Source organism: Varanus komodoensis, unplaced genomic scaffold, assembly GCF_004798865.1.
Source record: "Varanus komodoensis strain SLA01 unplaced genomic scaffold, ASM479886v1 scaffold99, whole genome shotgun sequence".
Taxonomy (NCBI): Eukaryota; Metazoa; Chordata; class Lepidosauria; order Squamata; family Varanidae; genus Varanus; species Varanus komodoensis.
In genome coordinates, this window is record NW_025336676.1 from 926,698 (window position 1) to 943,785 (window position 17,088).

General features: G+C 52.5%; 1 protein-coding gene across 1 annotated transcript; it reads left to right on the plus strand.

Annotated features, from left to right (window-relative positions):
• Positions 1–7,169: 7,169 nt before the first annotated feature.
• Positions 7,170–16,414, plus strand: ACER1 (alkaline ceramidase 1). The gene is made up of 6 exons (XM_044419060.1): positions 7,170–7,262; positions 10,801–10,915; positions 11,914–12,052; positions 13,180–13,317; positions 14,032–14,169; positions 16,258–16,414. Exons 1-6 carry the CDS (start codon positions 7,170–7,172, stop codon positions 16,412–16,414), a joined length of 780 nt encoding a protein of 259 aa, XP_044274995.1.
• The last annotated feature ends 674 nt before the right edge of the window (positions 16,415–17,088 follow it).

Here is a 17,088-nt window from a genome sequence, read left to right on the forward strand (position 1 = left end):
GGGGTTCGGCTTGCTAGAGAGGCTGAGCACTTGCAAAGTGTTGTTGGGGATGCCTGCCTGAGATGTGCCTTGCGGGTGGCATGAGATTCCTCTGCTCCCTTTCAAGAGGCAGGCATGCATGTGAAATCTTGGAAGTGCTGTAGGCTTCATGGTAATCTAGCTGGAGGGGAGAAATGCTGCAGAGAAGGCAGGGAAAGGGGGAGGCACTCAGGGAGGGACCCTTGCTCAAGGCCTACAAACCTGCCAAACCAGCACCTGCTTGGAGAAAAGGTGACTATCACGTTGTCTTCTTCTGATCCATGAGCAGCAAGGAATAAGCAAGGCACTGGAGGATGCATTTCCAGGCAGGCACAAGAAAAAATGGCCTACACGCTGGGGGATGCTGGGAACCGTAGGACACGTTCCTGTCCATGCTTGAGCTGCTCTTAGCACACTGCACGGACAGCCACACACCCCGCTAGGTCCACGTTCCAGGTTGTGGCAATCTTGGCGCCATCCTAACTTGAAACAAGCAGTTTCTCTCCTGGAACAGCTCTGCTGGCTCTGATCTGCTTAATCCGTGTGGGAGCCAGGTTTGGGTGATAATTCCTCTTCTGCAGATCAGTGAGAATGCTTACCAGAGCAGCTTCCAGGCCTTAAGAACCCTGCTGCTAGTCTGGAAAAGCTGCAAGCACCCCCGCCTCGACGGGAGCTTGTGCAACACAATGTGAGGCAACCAGGCACGGTGGCTCCAAGCGGCTGGAGGGGACGCCACTGGCTGCATGTCGCCCGTCTCATCCCCCACTCAGCTGCTGCCCATTCTGGAGGCCTCGCCCAAAGACGTTTGCATCTTTGGACAGGCCTGGCCCAGCCTCTTGGGATTGTGTCCGGCCTCCTCTGCTGCCCGGTTCCTTTGCCCACTGCGCTTTCCCCGTTCTTCATGGGAATGCCGTGCTGGCACTCCAAGTGGCCTGCTGCTTTGGGAGGCAGGGACTGTGGTGTCGCGGCCCCATCACTTGCCAGCGATGCGGGAGTGGCTCCATCGTGACTGGGCAAGAGCGAGCCACTTGCTTCAGGAAGCACCTGTGCTGTGCTGCCTGGGACTCTCAGGAGGGGCTCCCACAGCGGGCGAATCAGCCATGGCCGGCAAGGAGCCACGTGATGGGGAGGTGTGCGTGTGAGGGGCCAGAATGTGTGAAAGGGAGGTGGCAGCATCCAGACGGGCAGCCCCAGCCCCCCACTTCTTGTTTTATCCTCCCAAAAGCCCTGTGCGGTAAGTCAGGCTGGGGGCGAGCGACTGGTGCCCTGGTCATCCCTGAGCTCTGTGGCCATGTGGGCCTGGAATGTGGGTCTCCCCAGCCCCGTCGCGGCTGCAGTCAGCAGGCTGTGCTACTCTGGTGGCATGGGAGGTGGAATGAGCCCCATACTTGTTTATTCATTATATCTGTCCTGCTAGTTCCCTGACTGAAGCACAAAGAGATACGCCATAATCCTGTGTATGATGACAGAGGGTCAAGGCCTACTCCAGCCACCCTTCCCCACCCAGATGAAAGCATCCTAAGCACTGTGCCGTGGAGGCTGGGACACGCTTGGAGCAGAACGTTGGAGTCTTCCTCCTCCCCATTTTATCCTCCTAGTATCGCATAAGGGAGGTGAGCGTGCCGGTCTGTGACAGGCAGCTTGTCTTTCTGTCAGAGCAGCATGTCCACAAAGTTTTGCTCCAGCACCGTGTGTCAGGCACACCCGTGTCCTGCCAGGCAGCTTGCTTTGCTGTCCAGCTTTCACACCCACGTCCTTCTTGATTGGGAGTACAAGAGCATGAATGATCTGGCCCAGAAACATTCTTCTGCTTGATGATCTTGACACTTAGATATTTATTGTGCACCTCTCTGGTCTCTCTACCTGTAATTTAAAAAATGTTTTATTCGTTACAAGAGATTAAAAAACTGACTTCCAGAAAAGAGAACGCAGCATCTCTGCAGATAAAAAGCAGCCCCTCCCAGACTGGACCCTGAGGGGTGTGTTGTACTGACCAAGTGTGCCAAAGCAGGTGCCCTGCGGGGGTCGATTGGGAGACGAAGCAAGGCCTCTGGCTGTGCCGAGCCAGCAGCAACTGGCCAGGACCGGAGTCTAAGCTGCTGCTCAGTGCAGGATTCTGTTAGAGCATCCCTCTTGGGGCTGTCCGGGAGCAAGGGACATCGGGTTCCCGTGGCAGAAGAAGAGGGTGTTGAGCAAGCCAAGAAGAGACAATAGCATGCCTTGAAGGGTGCCACTAAGCTTGCTCATTGCTCTGTCTGAGGGGAGCCCCACTCACCCCATCGTCCTCTGTGCGGGGTGGGGACAAGCCGCTCGCCGTCTGCCTTTCATCGCAACCACTCCCAAACAGGGGCATCAGTGGCTATTTGCTCTGCCCTTGCTGAAGGCATGTGTAGCTCTATGTAGCTCTGTCAGGGCTTGACATTCACAATAAAAATAATTGGGAATAGCAGCAGCAGCAATAATAATGACATTTGCTTTTTCCACAGCTGTTGTGCATGGGTTGGTATTCCCAATGCGCTGACTGCCATGACCCCAACATTTCTGTCCAGGCCGCTTCTGGTTTTGCATGAAATGTCATTTTATTCCTTAACATATTTGTATTGAATTTTATGTTTTAACTGTCCTCCCTCCTTTCTGTTTTTTAGCTGGGTTGTGAGGCAGGTTAACAGTGTAGGAAGTGACTGGGCAACACCCTAGTGGGACACCCGCTCTGCACAGTCTGGTTAGCTTGCACCCACGCTGCTTTCCGGTTTGCTTCAGCCTTGCAGAACTGGGGAAAGCAGGGCCAATGGCAGGAGGATGGGGAACGGGGTCCCCGGTCACTGGGGGGCACCCTTGGGGGGATTTAGACTTTGTCCCACATAGCCTGGTTCCTTCACTCAGGAGGAGACTAATTTGCACTGCAGTTGTGCAAAGTTTGGCAACATTTGCAGTAACGTGGGGTTTAATGTGGGGTTTTATTGTGTAGAAAATCAATTTCGATGCTGTGTTCCACTTTGTTTTATTGTAAGACCGTCCCAAGACCTCGGGAGTGGATGGTATATAAAAGTTTTAAATAAAGAAATAAAGAATATAAGATTAAACAAATTGACACCCCCAAAAAGGAAGAATTATTGCCACAAAGGCCTGCCATTAATGATATTAATTCCCATTTCTCTCTGTATTCCTGGTAATCGCTGCAGCATAAGAGGACAGCAGTTTCGCTGCTCCAGCAGCACAAGGACGTGCCCACAGCGAATGGACAGGGTTTGGCCGCATCAGCACTGGGCCCAGGGCAGTTCCTGTGCGTCCTTTGCCAGTTGGCACCCAAGACACGCGTGCCTGTTATGAAATTTCTCCTGCTGGAAACAGGAGAGGAAAGGAAGCAGGGTCCAGTGCAGTGCCAAGGAAGCCCCAGCTTGTTGCTCACTGGGGTCCTCACATCTCTGGGAGGTCCTCAGCCCATGGGTGCTCAAGGAAAGGTCCAGGGGCTCTGCGGTCCCAGTTAGAAGCAGAGAAACAGAGCGAGTCAGAAGGGATCTCCCGGGTCATCTAGTCTGACCCCCGGCTCCAGCCAGCTCTGCTCATGACATGCCCACCATGTGCATGTCCAGCCTGTCCTTGAACGCTCTCACCGATGGGGCCTCCACCACCTCCCGGGGAAGCCCATTCCACACCCTCGGGGTCCCGACTGTCAGGAAGTGCTTCCTGGCATCCAAATGGAACCTGGGTTGCCTGAACTTGGCTCCATTGGAGTGTGTCCTGCTTTCCTTTGCAGGGGAGAACAGGTCCCTACCAACTTCATGTGGCACCCCCTCACATACCTCAGTTGGGCCTGATCCCCCCCCCCCACACACATTAACTGGCTTGTTACCCAGAGGGGCTCCCTCTCCGGCCATCCCCTCTCGGCTCTTCCTGCTCAAGGCTTCTCCTCACCCCAAAAGCACATGCCTGTCTAAGCATCCCACTTTACAGCTTGGGGTGTCTGTAGGAGGCCAGGTCTGCATGGTGCACACAGACAACTTCAGGGTCCATCTAACAAAGTGCGCGCAGCTTTGTGCTCTTGTGAGGTTTTGCATTTGGCAGCAGGGGAGGGTGTGTCCTGTGGCACCAAGTCCCAGCCCAGCTCAGCATCCAGCATTGCTCAGCACAGTCTCACTTTCTGTGGGCGCAATTCTTTACTTGAATGGGGATGAGAGAAATACGCAGGAGCAGGTGCCAATGGATTTACTTTTGAGGAAAAGGAGGGCGTGGCAGAGATGACTGTCTCAGAGCAGGAGATAACCGGCTGGGTGACTTGACTGTGGGAGCCGTTCCGTGACCCGCCCAGGCTGTGCCACCTCCCCACGGCATTAAGCCCTGTGCACACACCCCTCCCTGCTTGCCTCCTCGTGGGGATGTATTTAAATGCTGCTCCAGAGCACATGCAGGTGCCTGATGGACACGCAGCCAAGGAGTGTGGTTGGGTCTGGACTGCAGCTCCTGGTTCCCAGCAGCCCCTTTGACCTCGCTTCCCGAGAGAAGGTGACTGGTCAGTTGCGGAGGAGCCTGCTTTTCCCCCACGACACCCTCACAGCTCTTCGGACAGTGCTCCGTGGAGGACAGGAGAAGCTGCAGGTAGGGAAAGAGAGGGAGAAAATGGTGGCAGGAAGCGGCCCAAGTAGCGGTGGCTTTGGAGAATTGCCTCTGCCTGTTGCAGGGGCAGGATCAGATTTGGGTGAAAGGGAGAAGGCAGGAAGAAAAGGTAGATGGAGATACACAGCCCTGTTCAGCTGGGGGCCTAGCCCCATCTTCAGTCCTGCAGGGACTTTCTCCCTGTGGCACTCTGCCCATGCTTAGGGGGCTGGCCTGGAAAGAGAGCTGGAGAGCTGATTTGTCCCACAATTCTTGAAGCTGAAGAAGCTATACCTCTTGCCCTGAGTGGTCTCAAGGGTGTGCTGCAGTTCTTTGGCAGGGCTGAGAGCTGTGCCTAAATTTTGTAGGGTCGCTCTGTCTTTCCTTTCTTTTGTCACTCCTCTTTTAGAAGCTGCCAGCCACCAGGTAGTGCTGCTGCTCTACTGCAAGAATACCACTACTAGTAGTAGTACCATTATTATTATTATTGAATTACTTTGAATAAGAATGACTGTTACTCTGTGCACGTACAGATATTGTATGCCCATGCAAGAGGATGAGTGAGATGCTGCCTTGGGATCCCTGCAGTCTTCTGCCTGGCTCAAGAGAGCCCTCAGATGTTTGGGGAGATGGAGGTTTACCCAGACTGTGACAGATCTGGAGTGCATCTCCTATGGCTTCCCGTTTCCTCCTCATTCTTCCTCATACTTTACAGTTTGCAGGTCCAGACAGACCTTGTTCGACTTCTCCATAAGCAGCAGTCCCCAAAGTGGCTCCCCTTTTCTCTAACACCCCATGAGAAAATATGCATGGTTGGATTTGTAGATATCCAGAGCACTGAATGCACCTGAAATGCATGTAGCCTTCTAGCAATGAGCTAGCGGCGGATCTGGATATACCCAGAGCAATGAAAACCCACAAAAAGCACCTGCACAGCTCCCCAACCAATGGACTGAATTAGAATTAGGCATGAAACAAATGATTTTGCAGAATAAAATGCAGCCTAAAGGCCATCATTGCGACACACTGATGCCGGAGCGGCCGATTAGGCATCTTGAGGGGCATCCGTGGCAGCCTCTTCCATTCCCTTATGTGTGCCGGGGACCAAAAAGGCAGGCAAATGTTCCATGTGCTCAGCAAGAAGGAAGGGAAAAGCTTTCTCCTGTTCAAAGGGAAAGGCTCAGGCTTTGCTCTGGAAAGCTGCGGTGACACTGAGGTGGCACCACAAAAGAAAACACACACCTTGCCTACCTACTGAGATGCTCTGGGAGGGAGACACCAACAGGCACATGCTCGGTCCCCACTTTGGTTCCTCAGGCGACAGAAGGCTCCCAGTCCCATTGCCAAGCAGCTCTTGCCAACTGGGTTCACACAACAGAACAGGCCGCAACTTCATAAGCAAGGGCTGGCTTGCTGTATTGTCCAAAGTGGGCAACATGGCAGGTGGGCCATGGACGAACCATTCCTGTTCAGATAACATGAGAACCTCACCTCAAGGGTTTGGTGTGGGGTTTGTTGAACCATGGGTTATCACCGAAAAGCAAGTTATTGTGCTGTCAGGCCGGCCAAGGTAAGAAACCATGGAGAACAACCCACAGCCACGAACCATGGGTTCTTTTCAGGGTCGCTCATGGCTACCAAGCCATGCTTTGTTGGCACAGCTGATCACTTGCATTTCAACAACAGCCCACCTTACAGTGACAGTCCACACACACCCCTTGTGTTCAGTGTGCAACCTGACACCACTGGCTTCCTGGCTGTTTCCAAACAACTCAGAGGAAAGTTCACAGCGCAGATCTCAATCAGTTTATCAACTGTAATCTAAATTTGCTCTTGAACTCTTGGCTCTCAGAAAAGGCGCATGGCTCAACCTTGAATGGGAGGTGAGCAACCACTCCCTGGCTGGCTGCTCTCTGAGTTACAGCTATTTTTTCACCCTGCAGCACAGAAAAAGCTTGTCTGCATTTCCAGAGAAGGCTGATCTGGTTCTCCTAACCTCCTTTCTAGGGAGCCAGTCAGCCAAACCCTCCAGCAGGATCCCACTTCCTTCCCAAGGATCGCCCATTTTCTATATTCCTTTTTCACCCAGCCCATAACTTCCTGTGGGTGCCGAACTGGTTCACCCTCCCAGAACTGGTTTTCTTTGGGAGGAGAGGGGTGACCCGCTAGATTTTGGTGCCAGGCGAGACCTTCCTTTCTTTTGACGGTGGCTTCATTTTGGCATGGTGGCCACTTGATGCTTGCCTACCATGTGTCCCAGCCCATGTTCCCCTCAGGGACACAGAGGGTTTCCCAAGACTGCTTTGGCTGGCCAAGGAACTGGCAGGCTTTCGGTCAACACAGACCTCCTTGGCAGTGTGCAATCCGCATACTTCAGGCAGACTGGCCAGCTGTGAGAGAACCTGGCACAAGAGTGTGTATTGCATCGCACTGCAAAAGATGTGGAAAATCCTGATAGGCAGGTTTGCCTCATGTGTTCTCATAGAAATGCCAAAAGCCTTAAAAGACCATTTCTCTCTCTGCGTTTTTGCAGCTTTGGTGGGGAAAGTGTCGCCAGGATGCCAAGTATATTTGCATACCAGAGTGCTGAGGTGGACTGGTGCGAAAGGAACTTTGAGCATTCGGAGAACATTGCTGAATATTACAATACGGTAAAGCTGCTTACCCTGTTTGGTAGTGACAAAATTTGGCTCGTGGCCACCAGAATCAATAAGCCACGCCAGCCATTCTGCAAACAAGAGATAGTGTAGCAGGGGAAACGCTTTTGTGCACCCAAAGCATCATGAAGAGGTGGCGGTGCCATGCCTCGGGCCCCCAGTTGTTCTGGGCTTGGGGCACATCTGGGGTACTGAGAGGGTGCCGTGGGTGCTCTCACAAAATGGCTTCCATGGGGAGAGGCTTGGCGATCTGCTGAGCCTCTCCTGCCCCAAGGAAAGGAGCTGCGCTCTCAAGCGTGGGTCCGCCCTTCGGGGCTGCAGTAAAGTTGAAGCAAAGATGCTCCAGGGTTGGCCTGAGCAGGGAGGGGAGACCCCTGGGGCCGCATCCAGCCTTTGAGGTCGCCATGGGAGAAAGTAGGGATAGAAGCACAACAAATAAAAATGGTGCCTTAGTTGGAGGTGCACCAGCTTCCAATGAAAAATAATAACTCCATGTTTTTAAAAAATCTTAAGAAATCAGAGCAAGACATTCAGGAGGAAGAGGGAACTGGGCAGCGCTTTGGAGACCTGAGCTCTACAGTTCCCCGCCAGCTCTGCCTCCCACCAGATCAGAGGTGCAACATGGGCTCCTGTGGAGTCCAGGCATCCAAGCCCCTTTCAGGCCTAAAGAAACGCTTTTCAGCATGACTGAACCAATAAAAATGAAGATTTAGAGGGCTTGAACACCTTTTTGGGAAGAAACCCCATGGAACTCAGTGGGACCTGATGGGGAAGAGTTGCATGGGGCAGAATGCTGGTGTTGTCTCAGAATCTGGGGCAGATTTCACTGATTCAGCTTAAGCCCAGATTGCAGTCAGTGAGGGAACTCTGCACAAGGTCAGAGGCACTGTTTTCTTCTAAAACTCCCTGATGTTGGCAAACAGTAGCGGTTGTTAGAAATAACAAGTCAAGACTTGAGGATGGGTTAGGAGGAAGTTCTTGTTCAGACTAGTCTTTCACTAAAATTGAGTACTCTGCACATGCCCAGAGGAACACTCTCCCTTAGTCATCACTTCCTGAGGCAGAGAGTCCCCTCTCCACCAGCAAAAAAATGGTTTTTAAAAATGTCTGCAAATCCGTGGAATCTGCACAGCTTGGGAGAAAAGGACAGCCTCCTCGGGAACCACACCAGATTTGCTAGGAATCTGAATCCTGTGCAGATTCCTTGCACCACCATGTCCTTGCCGACTGGTGCAACTGAGGCATGGCTACTTCGGGTCGTGCAAATTCCAGAGCTGGTTTGGGACCTGGAGGGCAGGAGATAATGGGAAATACTGCGAGGCGTGGGGGCAGTGTTCCCCTCCTGGCTCGGTGAGGCGGGATTGCCCCCATGGCGCAGCACTGAAGTAGACTTACCAGTTCAGCCCCGTTCCCGCCAACTGGTGTCCTGCCAGCGGCAGGTCTTGGGATCAAAGAAGAGCGAAACTAGCTGTAAAACTCCGGTGCCGTCCATGCCTCCGGGTTCAGCCGCCTGCCATACTCCGCCCTCAGTTCTGGAGGACTGGCCAGCTGCAGTGGGGATGGGAGGAAACCCACTGGGAGCCCCAGCCTCTGCCCCACCAGCCTGGTTCTGCAGGGGCATGTGCTGAAAGAGAGAACGTCCCTGGATTAAAGGGCCTTTGGGCCCTGACTTCCTCTCCCACTTCGGGGCCCTTCATCTTCCTGCCGGAGGATTTTTCTGAAATCGTGTGTCATCCTCCCTCTTGCCTAGAAGTCTCCTTTTACAAATAAGGGACAGAAGGTCTTTTAAGGGTGCACACAGAGACCGTGGCGTGGGTACCAGCTTGTGGTTTTTATGCTAATGCTTAATTATTTGTCTTATGGGCCCATGCCTGGGATCTCTCAGATGCCTGGCACCATCCTTGCATGCAAGAGGCTGGAATCTCACCCGCGCAGGCTGGTCGCTTGTGATGTGGTCGCCAGCTACAAGAGGGCCAGGGCAGGGTCTCCGCAGTCAGAGTCTGAGCACCGAGGTTTGGAGGATGCTGAAGAATGCTGTGGACCCCTAGATAAAACCAGAAGGCCCTCAGAAGCAGCCAGATGGCACTGAGGCCTTTGCAGCAGGAAACAGTGCTTAAACTTTAGTAATGACAATTCTAGCAAAATCACTTCTTGCTAAGATTTTGGACTTTATCTTGCCAGGCGCTTTCATTTACAGTGGTAGCTCAGCTCACAAATGCCTTGGTTCATGACCAAATTGGGTGGCAAACAAACATTTCATAAAAATTTTGACTCAGGTTGCAAACTCCGCATTGGGTGGCTACTGCAATCACAGCCTTCTTCCCCCCGCCCCCAACAATTGTGGTTGTGCTCGGGGGCGGGGGGGGGGGAGATGGCTGCAATTGTGCTGTGGGGCGCGGGGGGAGATGGCCAAGATCGCGCCTGTCTTTCCTGCATGAGTGCAACTGCGATCGCGCCCGTCTCCCCCCAGCCACAAGCACAATTTCACCTGTCTCCCCCCGCCAAGCATGCCTGCGATGTTGCCCATCTCCCCCGAGCATGCTAGACAGGTGCAATTGCGGGCGTGGTTGCAATCACGGTCGTGCTGCTGGTGCAGGGAGGGCAGATGGCCACGATCTTTGTTGTTCTTTGTTACTTTGCTTCTTCACAGTTTTCTTCTTCACATTTTTTTTGAATAAGTTTATTCTTAATAAGTACCAAACCAAAAAAAACAACAACTAAAAATCATCAATCATCAAATGCGTCTGGGTCATCCCCCCATACTTTTTATAGTAATCCATAAACATATTTAAGTCTATGCTTAGCCCCGTTTCTCTAGCCAATAGTAAAAGGAGTCCCAGGTTTGATAGAAGTCTGTATCTTCTTTCTGCTTCAGAGACAAAGTCAATCTGTCCATTTCCACACAGTCCAAGATCGTTTTTAGAATCAGTTCGTCGGTAGGTGGCTCTTCACTCTTCCAGTGTTGGGCAAATGCGATCCTCGCCACAGTAGTTACATGTAGAGTCAAATACATTGCTTGATTACCAACATCATCAGGTACAATGCCTAATAAGAAAACTTCAGGTTTAAATATTAGACGTTTTTCTAACATTCCCTCAAGCCATTTGTGTATTTTAGCCCAGTATTTTTTTTTGCCTTATCATAGGTCCACCACATATGATAAAAGGTACCCAGTTTATGTTTGCATTTCCAACATCCGTTTGACATGTTTGGACTTCTTCACATTTTTCTGATTAAAAAAAAGTAGTTGCAGAATGGATTAACCTCATTTACATTGAACCTAATGGGGAAATTTGACTTGGCTCACGACCACATTGGGTTGCGACTGGAGTCCTGGAACGGATTAAGTTTGCGAGCCAAGATACCACTGTACCTGAAAGGGTGTCTCCAGAAAGCGATGGCTAAAAGCGAGCATTTTCAAGCCTGAGCCTTCCCGACGCGAACTCCACTGAGCAGCCCTGCTGATAATTACGCCGCACGGTTATGCTGCACCTTGGTGCCAGCACCTCTCTTGTTCTCTGTTGTTTCCCAGTACAGCAGCATTATATTTTTCATCCTGTCCCCTGTGATACTGAAGCTGAACGTCGACTATGTGAATTACCGTCCAGAGCCTCTCCGATGTTTCTCTGTTATGCAGATGCTCATTGGTAGGTTGAGGGGGAATTGGCAGGCTTTTTGTGTCTCTTCGGGTGTGCGGCCTCCCCCAAATTCCAGCATGGTCGGCTCCTGCCCTTCAGGTGCATCAAGGACACTGGAAGGATGGTCTGGCCTTGACAGGGATGAGTGTGAAAGCATTTCCGTGATGGGATAGAGGCAAGTTCAGCCCCTACAGAAGATGCTGTTGGCTTTCCTTCCAAAGATACCTCCACGGACAGGCTTTGATGGGGTAAAATTCAAGGAGATTTAAGGAGATTAGAGACATGGGGAAACCCTATACAAAACAACCAGCCCTGCCCCTCTCTGCAGCGCATGCTGAAACACTGTCAGAAGTGCATCTCGGACCACTTTCATCCCAAGGGTTGGAATGTGTATTGGAAGGGAAAAAACAAGCCCAGAAAGAGCTGTTGCCAACCCAGTTGGCATGGGCAGCCAAGACACATGGGCTGCTGCTTCCAACATCTGTACCTAGCATGGCAAGCTGGATGATGGGAGTTGTAGTCAGACATGTCTGGAGGACCGCTTACTAGGGAGACTGCCACAGGGGGCCTCCCCCTGGCAGTGAGGTGGCCACTGTAGCCCTCGCACACCTTTGGCATGCTGGCCTTGGTGAGGTCTAGGACCTTCCATTGTAGCATTTGTGCCAGTGGGTGCCAAGGGTGGGAAGCCCTTGCCCCAAACTCTGGGTGCAAGTGAGGTCCTTGCAGTGGGTGAGGAGGGATGTCATGTGGGGAAAGTGCTTTGCACATGCCCAGAGACCTTCTTGTCTTTCACTGGAATAATTATAAACTGCTTTGTGGAGGGGCAGGGACTCTTAGGACGAAAAGTGGTGAGCAAGGGATCTGTGCAGACCGATGACCAGAGGAACCCTTGCTCCAGTGTTGGTTGCACTGTGTCTGCACTCAGGGTTGGAGCCTGAACTTTAGGCCATGGACGCAGGGCAGGGTCTGCTGGCGCCCGCTCAGCCCATGTTCCTCTTCCGCGGCAGGCCTGTTCTCCATCTATTTCCACATGACGCTCAGCTACGTGGGCCAGCTGCTGGACGAGCTCTCCATCCTGTGGGGGCTGAGCGTGTGCTACGGCTGCTGGTTCCCGCCCCGCTACTTCCCTGGATTTATCAAGAACAGGTGGGAGCCGGCAGAGCCGCTTCTTGTTGGGGGGGCAGGTGGAAGGGAGGCCTCTGGGGCCAAAATCCAGGGCGGACACATGGAGAGGCCGATGCACAAGGCAGGAAGGGACATCAGGGATCGAGAGCCGTGCAAGTGACAGGCTGGCAGAGGCAGAGGGAGATGCTCTGGAGAGAGAGGGGGAGAGGGGGAGATGCACCCAGGCGGATGGCCGTGCAGAGGGGTGGTCACAAGTGCCCCCGGGGGCCAGAGGAGGACTGAAGCAGACGCGTGTGCACACGCATTGCCACCTTCTCTCTAGGGGAGATTTCTCCAGGTTGGTAGAGGGGCGGGGGGTGGGGTGCATCGGTCGCTTTGGGAAATCCCAGGGGCTGGAACAGCGGAGTGCCTACTTTGCCTTGTTCCCAGGCTGGGAGAGGAGGGTCCTCCATAACATCCTTTGATCCCCTGGCCAAGCAGGTTTCACAGGTTTCTAATGTGGTACTGAAAACCTGATGAAGCTGCTTGACTGAAAGGGGGGAAAGTATCCAGATCTACCAGCAGTTTCCCTTCGACAGGCCCTGCTCTTCATTCCTTCAAGGTGCCCGCTTTCAACATTGCACGATATCTGTAATCCTGTAGGGCAGCGCTGGTGAGCGCAAATCTGGCCCTCCTGTTGTTTCACTCTGACCCCCTTGCCATGGCCCAGGACCGGCCACCAATTGTCCCACTGGGCTGACACAAAGGAACTGAGCCCCGGTTTGGCCCACCTGCAACAATGTCTGCCGAGGCCAGACTCCAAAGTTGTCTCTCTGTCCTGTGCTGCCCCATTTCTGGAAGCCGCACTGCTTTGAAAAGTGTCTTTGAAAGGCAGCCTGAGTGGTGTCCTGGTTAAAAGCACAGAAACATAGAAACAGAGCGAGTCAGAAGGGATCTCCCGGGCCATCTAGTCTGACCCCTGGCGCCAGATGGGGCTCAGGGATCCGAGCTCTAGCCCTTGCTCAGCCCAGCAGCCAGCTGGGTGACTCTGGGCCAGTCACTGACTTGCCCAGCCTTACCTCGCAGGGTTCCTTGGAAGGAGGCAGGCAGGGTAGAACTCAAATAAATAAGTAAAGAGAACTCTGCTCATTCCCCATCACCACCTGTAGGGAGCAATTCCTGTGGCTGCTGGCCGTCATGACCATTCTGTGCACCTTCTTGTCCTTCGTTAAACCAGTTTTCAACGCATATTTGCTGAACTGCATTGCTCTGCACCTCTTCTACATGACGTACCTGGAGCTCCGAGGGTAAGAGTGCGGCTTCATTCACCCCCGCCGGCTGTTGAGCTCCTCCAGGCACCACAGGTGTCTGGGACATCTTTGTGCATGAGTGGTGAGCTGGTGGAGGAGGGGCGGCTGCTCTGGGCTTGTGCTCTGGCGGAAAAGGACAAGCAGCCCCTTGCCTGGAGCATGGCTGGCTGGCAAAGCGAGGGCAGTGGAATGCGAGGCGTTCCCAGCACGGTGGCAAGCCTGTTTTTGGGGTGGAGAACTCCTGTTAAGCTCAGAAGAAGCACTGTGACGGATGAGGATCCCTGTCCACACGAGAGCCGCTTAGCCCCCCAGACATCGCTAGTCTGAGCCCATGCAGCTGGGCGAGGGAGCCATTGACTTGCTCCAGGCTTGCGGCCTCCCAGACAGGTGTGGCGGTTTCCGCAGCACTAACAGAGATTCAGGAGAGGAGCCACACTTTTTGGGTGGCCTGGGAGCAGACCAAGGCATCGCCCCTCCTCAGAGTTCTTTTTCTATCTCAGTGGAAGTTCTGGATGGGTCAGTGGCGGGTATCAGTGCATGCTCTCTGGAAGGGTCCAAGGAAAGCACCCACCCCACACACACACACAGGGATCCTGCTCTGGCGTAGGCACAATCTGGGTGCAGAGGCTGGGAAGGACAACCCAGAACAGGAACTCATTCAGGAAAACAGCAGCTGTTCTCTTCTGAGTTTACTCTTGGCCTCTTCCTCAGCTGTAACAATCCACGGGTGCATCATTTGGCTGTGAGCATGGCAATATTGTGGGGCATTGCTATCAGCTGCTGGCTGGTGGACAAGCTTCTATGTGGATTCTGCCAGAAGATCAACTTCACCTACTTTCACAGTCTGTGGTAAGAAAAAATGAGAGAGAGAGAGAGAGAGAGAGAGAGAGAGAGAGAGAGAGAGAGAGAGTGTGTGTGTGTGTGTGTGTGTGTGAGAGAGAGAGAGAGAGAGAGAGAGAGAGAGAGAGAGAGAGAGAGAGAGAGAGAGGGGTTTCATGGAAATGCTGGTTCAAGGTTTGCATTGCTGTAAGAAGGGCTAGCAGTTCCGAGAGGGATGTGGAACCTCTTTCCCAGGAAGTCAGCATTCAGAGAGCGGGAGGCAGGAATGCACCAAAGCTGGGAAACTTCCGAACAACTGATGGTCAGAGGGGAGAGAGTGGAGACTTTGAGGGTGCCCAAAGGCCTGGCTTTGCCCCCTCGCTGGCCTGATGTTGCAGGGGCTGTCCTAGCGGAGTCTGCTGGCTGCCATGACAGGGGGCAACACATCCACTCCAGATTGTAGGCTGAAGGTTCTCAATCCTGTGTTGGGGATACACTTCAACACCATGGACAGCACCTTTATGCTCCAACGGGGCCCCAGAATGGGCAGAAATGAGGTGGGAGCTTGAGGGGGCCAGCAGCTGCCAGTCCAATCCAACAACGAGACAAAGCAGAGGAGGTGAGCTGCAGGATGCCTGGGAGGGAGCAGTGTGAAGTGTGCGATTTAGAGCACAAGCAGGAGCAGCGAAGGGCGGCTTTTCAAAGCAGGGGATAGAATGGGAGGGAAGGCCAAGCAGCACACGGCAGAGGATGCACAGACTGCACCCCAGCACCCATTTTAGCCGTCCTTGCCCAAACAAAGACCAGATCTTCTTCCATTTAACCTACAAGTCAGAATTTACCGGGCCACAAGCAAGAGGGAGGATTCTCCCAGGTGTCCAATGTGCCAGCCCTTTCCTTTTTCCTGCCAAGATGAGGGTGGAGGCCTGCTGCTGGGGATGGCTCCACAGGCCCCGGGACAAGCAGAGGATTCAGGTGGGCCCAAGCAAGCTTCGCACTGGAGTTCCTCCCTCTGTCGCAGCCAGTGCAGAGGCTGGATCCTTGAGGAGGAGAGTGCGTGGGGCTCAGGCACGGGGGAGCAGGATGTTCAGCCCACATTTTAACACAAACGTGCCTGATTTTCCATTCCCAAAATGCCGCGTGAGCTGAGCCCCCCCTCAAAAATCTTATGTGTCCAAATTTTGCAGGGGACATCTCCTGACAAAGCAGTGCCCTACACAGATGGCTGTCTGGGAGGAAGGACAAAAATGGCAAACATGCATACCATCTCAAAAATGTGCTCAATTTGGAACATTGCTTACCAAATAATTAGGCAATACTGTGTAAAAACCCATGTGTACGGCAAGAGCTGTTTGGAAAAAGCTGTATGCAAAATTTGCAGACTTGGGGCCATTGGAAATTAAGATTTGAAAGACTCTTCAGGCGTGAAGAGCTGGTGTGGTGCGGAGGTTAGAAAACTGGACTGGGACTTGGGAGGTTGGGGTCCCAGTCCCCACTCACTGGGGGACTCCAAGGAGGAGCACTGGGCAGCCTTGGTGCCTCTCAGTCCCACCCACCTTGCAGGGTTGTTGTGCGGATGAAAAGGAAGGGGACAGAGAGGATTATGGAAGCTGCCTCAAGTTCCATGGATGGAAAAAAGGCAGGATATGAATGAATGAATGAATGAATGAATGCATGCATGAAAAATAAAAAAGGAACCCTTCACTGAGTTCAGAATGATGTGAACTCAGAACTGGAGGAAGGAGACATGGAGAGAAGCCAACTCTGGCCATGATGTTGTTGTTGTTATTTAATTTTTATACCACCCAATCGCCAAAGCTCTCTGGCCAGTTCACAAGAAGGATATTGCAGAATTTAATTATTTTTTTTAATTTTTGAATTTATATACTGCCTACTAGTCCAGAAAGGATTCTCCGAATCTGAAAAGACACATAATATTAAAACATCACAAAAAGTTTACAGTACAAAACTTAAAACCAAATTTAAAACAAATCAAATGTATAACCTGAAGAAACACCTTAAAGTTTTTGTTGCCACTCTTGCGACAGTGGTGGGCATTTCTGTCTCGCACAATGCCACTCACGCTGCACCCAGCCATGTGTTCTGTTCTCCCCACAGGCACATCTTCATTGCAATCAGTGTGCAGCACTGCATCACGCTGGTCATCTACTTCGACGTCCTGTTCCGTGCGCCAGGCACCCAGCCCCAGATAGTGCACTGGCCCTGTGCAAGCAGCCCCGTGACGTTGCCATACCTCTCGCTCCAGAAGCCATAGATGTGCCAGCCCCCGCTGGCTTCACCAGGGCAATTCTGCACTGACCCTGGCACTGAAGTATTTAATCAATGCAGATATTTATGGGACAGGACGAGGCAGCACCACTTGGCTGCCTCTGCTTTGCAGATTTTCACCCACCCAAAGTCTGTTCTGCTCCTCAAGCCTGGATCTTATGACACATCGCAAACACACGCATGCAAAAGCTCACCTTTAAAATATGGTTGCCCTACATCTGTGCTCTCCAGGGACCCTCTCTATGCCAAGTTTCTCAAAATGCAATGCTCCAAAGTGGGGTTTTTGGGTGAGGGGTGGGGTCCTTTTGGAAGTGTGCTGCTTCATTCCAGTTTGCACAGCAGTGTCTGAACAGAGCAGCAATTTTGTTTCAGAAAATTTTTCTAGATTGCTGGTAACTACAGCTATTTTGTGGCACATGTGTGCATTGGCAGGCTATGGGGTGATTCTAGTTTTTCATAAAGGCAAACACGCAAAATGGACAACTCGTTTGTTCAGAGTTGTTTTGGAACACATTAAAACTGACCATTGGTGCTTTCCTGGTCTTTGGTGGCTGGAATCCTGGGCTCCCTGCAAGACACCACAGGGGCTGAGAGAGCTGGATTCCCTCCTGTGCAAGGGCAGAGGAAGGGGTGCACAAGGCCTGCCTTGGAGGCTCCCTC

Coding starts and splice junctions, on each gene's coding strand:
- ACER1 (XM_044419060.1), top strand. CDS start 7,170: ATGCCAAGTATATTTGCATACCAGAGTGCTGAGGTGGACTGGTGCGAA. Junction 7,263..10,800: donor TTGCTGAATATTACAATACG/GTAAAGCTGCTT, acceptor GTTGTTTCCCAG/TACAGCAGCATTATATTTTT. Junction 13,318..14,031: donor ACGTACCTGGAGCTCCGAGG/GTAAGAGTGCGG, acceptor CCTCTTCCTCAG/CTGTAACAATCCACGGGTGC.